We start from the raw sequence: 11,709 nt of genomic DNA, 5'->3' as shown, positions 1-11,709 counted from the left end.
AAAAGTGATACCGACATTGTTCAAGTTGGGGTGTTTTAAGCCGTCAAAAAGTTTTAACTGCCAGTTAGAAAATTTTTAAATTTTAGGAACTTCTTATTAAGGGAATTTTCGAGAATTTTAAGAAGTTTTCTTTTCTAACTTATACCCGCATTGCTAGCTTATCATTGTGTGTGTGTTCGTCTCTCTCTCTATCTCTCTCAACCTTTTCTTCACTGCAGTCGAACTTGGTTAATTCGAGGTCCAAAGTCTCTGGTAAAAAGTTCGAATTATCTTAATTTAAGATATTTTTAGTGTGGTGGTGCCTAGATCCGCATAATGACTACTGCAGTCAAATCCCGTTTTAACGAATACCGTTATATCGAAAATCTCGTTTTAACGAACACTTTTCTAATCCCCTCCCCCAGATAAGTTTACGTAGGAACAGGGTCGTCTTAAGAGCATCGTGGGTCCCCGGCCAAGTGATTTTACTGAGGCCCTACAAGGCAAATTCTCCAATATTTCAACCACATTTCATTTTTGTGAGGTCCCCGGGTGAGCCCATGCGTTAAGACGGCACTGCGTAGGAATAATGCTAAAACCCACAGGATTCCTTTATAACGAAATTTCATTATTATGAAGTGATTTCTCCGGTCTCTTGGAGTTCGTTATAAATGAGATTCGACAGTACTACTTAGCCGTACATGCATGCACCTAGTACACATTCCTCTACGGAATTTCTAACGAATTGGCTCATGCCGGAATGCGTGTTCCGAGTGTATGTGCGGCCCCTAACGTAGGGTTACCAACTGTCCCCCTTTTTGATGTCATTTCAAGCGTCCTCCTACGTTTCGGAAAATTCGTTTTTTTTTGTCCTCCGCTTTTCAGGTTTCCAGAATTATTTTCGTTTTTTTTTCTGGGGAAAATTTTTCTCCCACTTTGAAACACATATTTCTTCATTGATATGAGTGTTTTTGTTTTTTTTCCTCCCACCACACATATTCGCCAATAGCCGTTGAAATTCCCAGAATTTTTTTTTTTTGTCTCTGCTTTTTTTAGCAGTTCTTGTTTTTGAGTTGGGAAAAATGATTGTCGTGGCTGGTTTTATTGGTTGGAACAGTGGTCAGTGCCGTCTTAAGGCCCATCCGGGCGCGGCCCGGGGGCCTCAAGCGAAGAGGAGCCTCACAAAAATGAGATCTGGTTGAAATTTTCGAGAATTCGTTCGGTAGGGCCTCAGAAAAATCAATTGGCCCGGGGGCCCATGATACTCTTAAGACGGCCCGGACAGTGGTGTCATCTATTGTGAAAATTGACATAAGTGACGGTTAAAAAAAGAATACAAGATAGAGTTTATACGAGAGTGAAATATAGAACCTATGCAGTGGGTCGTCGTTAAGGGGGGGGGACCCCCCCCCCCCCATGCATGGTTCGAAAAGAGTAGGCGTTTCTGAAAAGTGGCTTTGCCTGATTGCATTGAAAATGCCAACCCTTGTTCCTCGCCTTCTCAAAAACATGTTGGACGAAAAAAATGGAATGAAAAATGAGTAAAAAAATACATTGAAGAAATACAATATTTGAAAATATACAGAGCTCCAGGTTTTAGCCAAAATGAAGCATGAGAAAAATACATACAAAATTAAAAAAATTACAGGGAATTTTTAAAAAAATGACAAATAATAAATTAAAACATCCTATACATGAACAACACAATTCTTACCCAGTGGTCCACACCACATTCTCGATGCACTCCAGCTAAACAGTGTTAAAATGGACATTAAATTATCATAAAAAAACAACACCAAAACAAAATTTCAACTTTACAAATTAATATTTTGGTATTTTCCTATACTAACAATTCAAATTTGAGAAAAAGGTAGCTCACTCTTTCGCTTTTCTTTTGAAATAGCTCACTCATGACAACTTTTTTTTTTTCGAATTGAGTTACAATAATGCGAAAAGCAAATTGAATCTTGGCGTACGTTTTAGCGTACAGGGGGTGCCGTTTTCGAAGAAAAGATTACTCGATTTTTATCGAAAGTCTGTCATAAAACCTGGGTTTCTCTCCAGGACCGGCTCCACATTTCTTTACACGTTGCTCAGCAAACAGAATGTTAATATGGCAGTTCGAATCAAAAGTCAAGATCGAAAATACAGCATCCATAGTACGCCGAAATTTCGTCGGAATCATATTTTTAAACAATATGATGTATTTGTCTTTAAAGATTTGTTGTTTAAAAACTTGGTCGAAAGAAGCAAAGTCTGACTTTTTATAGAAATTATCCAAAACTAAACTTTCTCATACAAAAATCATGATTTATTCCCCTCCAACTTCGAATTATCTAAAACATTTGAAAAAAAATTCGAATTAAACAAGAAATTTTAACATTAAATTTGGTAGAAAACTCCTCAAAGTGGGTTCATAAAAGTGTGAATTATCGAAAATTCGAATCAACCAAGTTCCACTGTATATTGTGTTGAGTCGAAAATTTCGATATCTGTTATCATTTGGCGATTTTCTACACACGATGGCTGTGATAACGGGACCTACAATTTATTGCCGATTCCGAACGGCAGCGTTCGACATTTTGCCTTTTTGTATCTGTTATCACTATTTCAATATTATAAGCTCTAATCACGAAAAAGAATATTGATTTTTGCTGTCAGTATGCATGAAACAGTAAAACCGCATACGGTTTCGTATTAATTAAAGGATGTTTAGCAATGTTTTAATTGATTTTTTTTCTCTAAATAGCTTATTTCTTTTCGTAATGGAAAGAAAGTCCTGGAATTTACCACCAGCGGTCGCTATAAAACATCTCATCATGCAGCACGCGGTTGATTTGGTATATATAGAAGTTCACCCCGTAGTATAACGTTCTAAACACAGTAGTTCACGAGTTATGAGCACTTTAAAGACTTCACAGCCTCTCACAATCAATTCCAACCTCTTGGAATCATTTCGGGATACCCGGGAGCAAAAGCGTAAATATTTAAAGAAGAATTTAAAGAAACGAACATGATAATTTTCATGTTAACGGCTGTAGTTTTTCAGGGAGAATAGCTAGAGCCACAAAAATAGCATAATAAATTGACTACGCGCTACAAGATGAGACGTGTTATAGCGCTATCTGGTCATAAATTCTGGAAGTTTTTTATCACAACTATGGAAGTAAGAAAGACAGAAAACTTTTGAATCATAAAATTTTAGAAAGTTCACTACTGTTCATGTTCGCATCATTTCGAAATAAATTTGCATTCAATTCAAATTAGTCGCGTACATACGTACATTGGAAGAATAACCCTTTTTTTTACAAATACGTTTGTATGAATATACATCTACTCGTACATAAACTCCACCCAGGCTAAAATAAAAAGTACTTTAGCTTGAAAATTGCCAGTCGACCCGTATATATGGGATGACCACAGAAAAAGGTTACTACCGCAAGGAGTCCCACATCAAGGGGTTAGCGCACCTACCTCTCGACGAGTATAAAAATAATGCTGCCGTGCGGAATCGGCAATAAATTGTAGGTCCCGGTCTAATTAGTTGCCGTGTGCAGAAAATGACCGCGGTGCGACAAAAATGATCAAACTGGGGATTTTTTTTAATCAGTGTATCACAATAACGGTACCATCTGTTGTGAAAAATTGGAAAAGCGACATTACCAAGGGAAGCGCGTAGGCGTTCTCCTTTCTTAATTTTCAAACCTGGTAACCCTACTAGTGGGCAACTTGAACCCCACCGTTTCTGCAATGGTGGTCGGCTGAAGATGGTTTTCTGTGGTTCCTGACTTCAAGGCACGAATCCGAGCCTATCTCCCCGTTAAAAAGTCTCGCCACAGAGAGCAAGAGACCTACAACGATATCATTGTTCAATCATCATACTTCAGTCATAGAAAAATTGACGGCAGTTGACAGCACTGCACATAACAAGCATTACACAAAAACAAACTTTCACGTCAAGTTCACAACACATATATGAACTCCCAATATGGCCCAGGTTTTCCTCGAGCACCTGCTAAAATCTTTTCATTGAGAGAGTGGCGGGCCATGATCTGGTTAGGAGGGGGTGGGCAATCAGGTCCGCAACTAGTTGCTTGGTTAGCCCATTACCTTCTAGAACCTTTAGGAGGTAATGGTTAACCGAGGCAAGCACGGATTTTGGCGCGCCCCCTTGTAATGTTTAATAAGAGGTTAAAGGGCGAAATTTGTGCCCTTTAGTCCGGTGCCTGCGGGCACTATACCCGCTTGCTCCCCCCCCCCCCCCCAGTTGTGGGCCTGCAGGCAATTCACAAATCTTCTATAGGAATGAGGTCAAAAGTGGTCTGAAATCTCACGTTACGATGCTTAAATAAAATAACTAGTCGGTGGTGGATTTGAAATTGATTGTAGCCAATAATTGGCTTCATTATTGGCGTTTCTATTACGTTCCACTTCTTGTTTTTCCTTCTCCCATTAACTGGGCAAGCGAAAACAAAAAATTTCGGACAGTAACGGTCTTTTATTTAGAACGAACAAAACACGGTAAGTTCGCCTGCTGCTACCCCAGCTGAGATAAAATGACTCAAACTTGTTTTAAAAAGCGGGGGTTTCCTACTGGAGTTCCACTGAACCCTAGGGTTTCGTGACATCTTTTTTGGGGTTCCATATGATCAAACGCCATGGAACTCTTAAACCTTTTAAAAACGAAAACTTTCTTGTTACTGATACTCGCAAAGCTGTTTTTTGTTTTTAATTATAACGAGATAGTGTCGTTTAAAAGAAATCCAGGCCCTCTTGGGTGACTAACCTACAGAGTGGGCAAGAATTTGACCAAAGGAATGACCTGGTGAGCGAAGGATGAAAACAGTGACCTAGATTGAGTGAACGATCGGAAGAGTGACTCGGAGAAAAGTTGGGAAAAAACTTTAAATGCAGAAAAGAAAAATGATTTTACCCGCATTTAACGCTGTTTTTTCCTCAACTTCCGAATTTCTCAGTGAATATTTCATTCAGAAAGTGAATTTTTTGTTGTTGGCATCAAGAGACGGGCAACACCTTTCTAACTGGTTTTTTTGGGTGCACGGAATAAAAAGTTAATTTTTGTATTTTAATAACTATGCAATCCTTTGAAACAAGAATGGCACATCTGAGTACTATACTGGGTATTTGGAAACTTTTTTTAATTGAAAGTATACCTCTAGGACCAACGGTTCGTCATTAAAATTCCATACCCCCATTTGTTATGCACACTGTGTAATAGAGAAAAAAAAACCAGACAAAGTAGATATATCACATGAAAATTTTATTCGATAACCACAGTAAAAACAGTTAATCGGTCGAACTTGCAAATGTACAAAAAACACTGGTCTTCTATGAAAATTATCGTACCATATTGGGTTTATTTGAAAACTAGAACAAATTATTTTGTTCTTACAGTGTATGGAAGAACCTAAGCAGGAAAACAGAAGGGAAAATTTGGCTCACGATTTGTTTGTTTGTGCGTTGTAAATACAAGTTCCAATATCAAATGGATTCGACGTTATAGAAGACAAGATTTCATTTACATTTTCGTACACTGGCTTGGACAAGGAGAGGGGGGAAGGTTTAAATTTTCAGGTACTTTGTATACAAATATCCAAAACAATTCCAACAATTTGAATTATTAATAAATGAACAATAATCGAGGATAATAAGATCTATTGCAAAGCAAAAAAAATATATACACACATATGCTAATACATGAAACGCTCACACTCAAAGCGCTTAATAATCACTCACTAGAACATTTTTTTTAAGACCTCATCTTATTGTTTTGAAGTAATTTTTTTTAACATGTTTCAAATATGGACAGAAATTTGGAAACATCAAGCAATTTTCTATCAAACATTTTTTATATATAAAACAAAGGTTATTACAATCTTACAAATTGGTCTTGATTGGAATGTTTTATTTAAAGGGGATTTACAATTCAAATGCTATAGAAAATCTACTGCTAAATAAAATTTACTTCAAGAAAATATCATGGCACGATAACAAGACTTCTTTGAAGATTAAATTTCAGTTAAAGAAAAAATATTAATGACAAGATTTCAATAATAAAATCGAGGAAAAAAATCTATGATTTTAAGAAATTTTCATTGAAGCTCATATATAAAGTTTTGATACAGAATTACTAGAGAGTATACATGGACTTCTTTCACAGAAATCACTGGACTAGAATATGTAACTGGTTTCTTACGTTTTTTGGACGGTGTACTCATTAATTAACAAGGGGAAAATGAATTTCTGTGACACAATTTAAAGAAATCAGATTTTTTTTTTTTTTACAATGGGATAGATAACTATCGTTGAATCTTTTCCAATTGCCTAATTTTTGTAAATAAAAGAACTTGTAGTAGAAAAGTAATTTTACATTACATACCGTTTTTCCCATAAGTGTCTGTAAAGTAATTTTACTTGAAAAAAAATGTTACCTCTAAAAAGTATAGATTATCCAGAATTGCTCCAAAAATATTATACACCATCTCATAAAATTTTTCTTATTAAATTTCCCCAACTAGATGCAAATGTATCACATTTCTTGTTGTATAGTAAAGTGCTATTTAATTTTGATATTTATTATGATACTGGGAATGACTAAAATTATATCAATACAGTGGAAGAAATTGATTTTAAACTGATATGAAGTTTTCGGAAACGAAACTGGGAGAATTGATGCTTTCTCAAAGCAGGTGGAAGACATTAGGCAATAAGGTTTCACACACACTGCCTCTAATCCTGATTAGAATCTCATTTTTTGAAGAGAAAAATGAAGGCATAAAATGCGAAAATACAATAAGTCTTTCAAAGCCTCCATCACAACTGATCTCTTGACCAGTTATACAATACCCCAAGAATGATTTCTCATATTGATCAATCGAACCTTGTCATTTGATCCATCATTAAGCATTTGCACCATTGAAAGTTGCATATAATCACAAAATCCTACTATATATAAGTTGCGTGTAATCACAAACAAAAAGGAGTGAAAAAAAGAAACGCTCACAAAACAAGAACACGTTAAAAACAAACTAAACAATTAATCACTCGCATGCAACAAAATTAAATTTGTGTACTTTGGCTTTGAAAAAAAAATTAATCATTTGAGATTTAAAATTACAAAGAGATTGTTCTTTTGTTTCTTGTGTAATTTGTCAAAAAGAATGCCCAGGGGTATCGACAGTGGTGGACTGGCCTATTTTAATAATCTGAAAATTTCTAATGAAAAAAAATAATCATTGGGTATTATCTTCCTCTCGTTTCTCCGCTGACATTTTTTAAAAAGCAGTCTTATAAAGAATAATTACCATTTAATAATTCAGACGACAGACTTTCTTATATTTGGATTACCATATTAACACTCAAATGCTCAGTTTGCACATCCCAGCTTTTGATACAGATTTTAAGTAGCCCCAGTCAATTTAGCTTCAATGCTCAACTGTCCATAATTCTTAAGGATAGTTAAGAATCTATTTACAATACCCCATCCTGAGTTAGTTTTGATTCGAATAATAAAAAAATCCATTAATATCTCAATCAGTGACCATCATATATACACCAGTGTTTCTCAACTTATTGTCTGTGGACCAGAGCTGGGCTGTGAAGATGGTCAAGTGGTTTGCAGGCAGACTTGCTAGTTCAATTGCAATTGAATGAAAAATTAGTTAATTGCATGTAATTCATATTGGGGGTGCTATCCTTATTTGGCCAAATCAAAAAGTTAAACTTACACACTTGGGGTGACCATATATTTCATCTGGAAAATGCAGAAAATTGTGATCTTAAATACTGGATATCACTGATTGTCACCAAAAAATTAAATTTTTGACAAAATTTCAAATTATTGCTGAAGGTTGGAGGGAGGGGGGGGGGATATACAGGGCTACTGCAATTCACACAGTAAACAAAAATATTTTTTCACAAAAAAAATTTATCATTGCTAGGGTGGTAATATTTTATTGGAAAAATGCAGAAAATTAGCTTAAATACAGCAAAATATGGAAAGACATTCAGCCAAAAATACAAGAACGTCCCGTAAAATATGGGTCATATGGTCAAGCTATTCATGCTGTAAGTTAGTAGTCATCCACATTGTTTCAGCCATTTTACTGGTCCTTGTATTCAGAAAAGTTAAGAAACACTGATCCAATAACAGTTTCTACAAAGCATTAAACTTTGTTTTTCTTTCTCATGAAATTTACTTTTGAATATTTAGAAAAAAAAGTTATTGTCAAAAGCTTGGTCAAGTTCAAGTATATTTCTTTCCATGATCAATGTACAGGCCAGTCCACCACCGAATAACACACAATTTTAAATCGCAATTCATGCATTGCTACTTGAGTTTTCAAGTGGAGATCATATATACTGGACTGCTGTACCAGCCAATTTTGGTGATTAAGCAGAATAAGACTAGACAACTCTCACTCCCTTGGTCGGAAAAAAAAGAAGATAAAAATACTGCCAAGCATGAAAGTTGGAATTTTCTTTTTTCTTTTTTTTGCTTTGCACATTTATACCATTAGCATGATTCAATAAACAATACACAAAAGAAATCCATTAAGCTATAGATAAGCACATGAAAGGCATAATCCAAGCTATACATGATGATATGCATATCCAATATGAAATTACGAAAAACCATTTCAAAGATTCATATACGGTAAAAGACCTCCCAAATCTGTACACTTAGTCCATTTTTTTTTTCCTTTTTGCAAATGGGAACTTCTATGATACAATTTTCCTTCACTTAAATTCTCCTTCAGATTTTTATAACGCATCGGCCCTTTTATTTCTTTTTTGTACCACTTATTGTTAGTGTCAACACTGAGCGAGTATATTTCCAAACATGCCGAAAACATCAAGTGACATGGCTGGCACAAGGTGGAAATGGAAACACAGTGTTTTATGTATATTTGAGAAAGAGTTGAACTTTTGAAAAAACTTTAATGTGGAATACCAGCGCGAATATTGCGTGGAGAACATGGAATTAGCGAATCTATCATTTAGGATCTTCAGAAACAAGAATGTTTTTGAATCCAAGCAATGACTACAAATTTTTTTTGAAAAATAAGGATTTTTTTCCCATGAATAACAAGTAATGGTATGCAAATTAGAAATTATGATTTTAATTAAATTTACTACACATTACTAAACTGTTACTACGTGCAAATTGCTTTATTAATTTTTTTAAAGGAAAATATGAATCAAATTATTGCTTTAGATATGAAAACTTTGGATATAAACAACACCCAATCCATAATTCTATAATCCGGAATTACCTAGGTCACGAAGAGGCCGAGTTTGAGGTCTTACCGTACTAGTTATTCACGCATGATATTGAATCCAATCAAGTAAAACATATTGAGGATTAAATTTTAAACAAAATTGACATATAGCAGCATAACCATCAACCTTTATACAATGGAAAAAAAAGCTATTAGATTGTTAATGAAAAATCTGGTATACTAGCAGCCAAAATAGAGAAAAAAATGTAGCTATACAGTAAGTAAATAGAAAGCAGCCTAATTTTTCAAAAATTATTTCAAAGATATGCATTTCAGCATTTCCTGCTTTTGAAATGCAATCATAAAACAACGAAACAGAAAGAGAAGCATAGAATTTTACAAATAAAAAAACATTATTATAGAGAACAAGTTCTATTATTGCAATCACAAAGAGAACACAAGGTTAATAGCGATAAATATATTAAAATACCATTTCATGTGCTAATATCTATATAATAACCGGTACTATCTGATAAAAAAAAAAAGAAGATAAAAGCATTCAAGTATGGTACTGAACAAAAAAACACCATTTCACCATTCGGGAAAAGAAAAAGGACACATATACCACAACAACAAAAAGCAATTTTCCCCAATTTTTTGTGTTTCCTCTTTTCCGACAGATTACTGACATCAGTCATTAGTCTGTGAAAATCCATCAGAAATGATATAGAAAACAAGTAACAATGGCTAATCAGCTGTTACACTTATCCATTACGATGGCACAGAAGAAAAAAAAACCATTTCCATACAAACATTCACACACAGCCCAAGACTATAATACACCTTACACAGCAGCTATCGCCATATCACCATATCATATATTTTCTTTATGAAGTGAGGTCTGTAAACTCTGCATCTTGTCATCTCAAATGGGTCGAGATTTGACAAGGTCCCCAGTATTAAGTCTTCTCCTTGGTAGATCTCCAAAGATTTCTGTACCATCATGCACACTCGCACCTTCAGCAAGAGCTCGGAAACTTGCAGCAAGATGTTCCGTATCACGATGAACAACCTGAGAAGAGGGGAAAATTGAGAAATCAGTCAGTTCAGCATATTAAATTCAGCAAATATTAACTTTATGAATTATTTTCCTGAATATAGTAGAAGTCTGTTATAACGAGAGCAAATAATCACGAGGAAAATTGTTATAACAAACTTCTCATCATACACCAACTTCAAATTCTTTGCTCTGTCAGGTTATCAGTTGCAGAAAATTGCTGCTTTATCTGCATTAAAATGGTTTTTATATCATTTCATTCTAATATAAAACTGTCCCAGAAGTACAGTTGAACCCCGATGTAATGCCTCCATTTTTCTCGCAGATTACTGGCACTATAACAAGTTTGGAATTATATAGAATAAAAAATTAACGTGTATATGGAAGATTTGTTCACCGAAAAATTTGATGCTAAGCAAGGTTAGCAATAAAGTGGAGGTCGCTACGACGACGTTTATAGATAATCATTTTTCTTGAATAAAACAAACCTTTCCACACAACGATCTCAAATTTATTTATAAATGAACCCCCATGCTGCTGAAGTCATTTCACAACAGCTGAACAGATTTTTTTTCAAGAAATCAATTAACAAAAATTAAAAACAGCCTGTCTTAAAAGTATATAGACGTAAGAATAATTTTAATATTTATAGCTGCGCTATTGCCACAGATAGTTTGAAACACTTGATCAGGCATGCTGAAAAATTATTTGTGACATCCGAGCTGTTGGTAAAAAACTGACCTTTGGCCAGGCCTGTCATTTAGGGGGGGGGGGGGGGACTGGAAAAATTTGAAATGACGGCTCTGCCTTTGGCTTTCCTTGGACTCATAAGAGCGTAATCCAGAGAAAAATCAGCTTCACATAACTTGCTACTTCAAAATTGATAACATTGGGAATAAATATGAAGGGACCCCCAAAGGTTTCTATTAGACTTAGGTCTGGGCTTATAGCTGACCATTCCAACTCCCGCCACTTCCTTACACTGGTGGATGTAGATGTAGGAATAGGGAGCATTGACCTGTTGAAACTACCAACTATGACCCTTATTTCTGCTCCTGGTTGGAATTAGAGAGGTTCAGGGAATGTTCCGATAATCTTTGGACTTTTGCTGACCTCACAAAAAACTAATATCAATCGTTCCATTGATCCTATTCACATGACATATTCCCCCCCTCCCCTCGGCAATATGCAAATATTGTGATCTCTTGCTTTGCAAGTATTTTCAAGTAAAGTATATATACTTTTGAGACAGGCTGTTTTTAATTTTTGTTAATTCATTTCTTGAGAAAAATTACATTCAACTAAAGAATATTGTGAAATAACTTCACTGCATGGGGTTCATACATAAAAAATTTGAGATAGAAACGTGGAACGGTTGGCTTGTCATTCAAAAAAAGTGATTGCCATATACTTTTGCGACAGACTATATAA

At 35.1% G+C, this 11,709-nt stretch overlaps 1 protein-coding gene across 8 annotated transcripts in view; it reads right to left on the bottom strand.

Moving 5' to 3' along the window:
- Positions 1-5,243: 5,243 nt before the first annotated feature.
- Positions 5,244-11,709, bottom strand: part of LOC149078793 (uncharacterized) — a 99,346-nt gene continuing 92,880 nt past the window's right edge. For 6 of the 8 annotated variants that reach the window (XM_089240909.1, XM_089240911.1, XM_089240913.1 and 3 more), the window contains exon 11: positions 9,066-10,293. In XM_089240909.1, coding sequence (XP_089097035.1) covers positions 10,147-10,293 — 147 coding nt within the window. In that variant the 3' untranslated portion in view covers positions 9,066-10,146. Of the gene's footprint in view, positions 10,294-11,709 lie in introns of all 8 variants that reach the window. The other 2 variants (XM_089240907.1, XM_089240906.1) reach the window with 1 other exon arrangement.

Source organism: Pholcus phalangioides, unplaced genomic scaffold (assembly GCF_987345545.1).
Source record: "Pholcus phalangioides strain wild (caught in Gottingen) unplaced genomic scaffold, Ppha-v1.0 ptg000013l_1, whole genome shotgun sequence".
Classification (NCBI taxonomy): domain Eukaryota; kingdom Metazoa; phylum Arthropoda; class Arachnida; order Araneae; family Pholcidae; genus Pholcus; species Pholcus phalangioides.
Note: the sequence above shows the minus strand (reverse complement) of the source record. Positions and strands in the feature narration are given on the sequence as shown.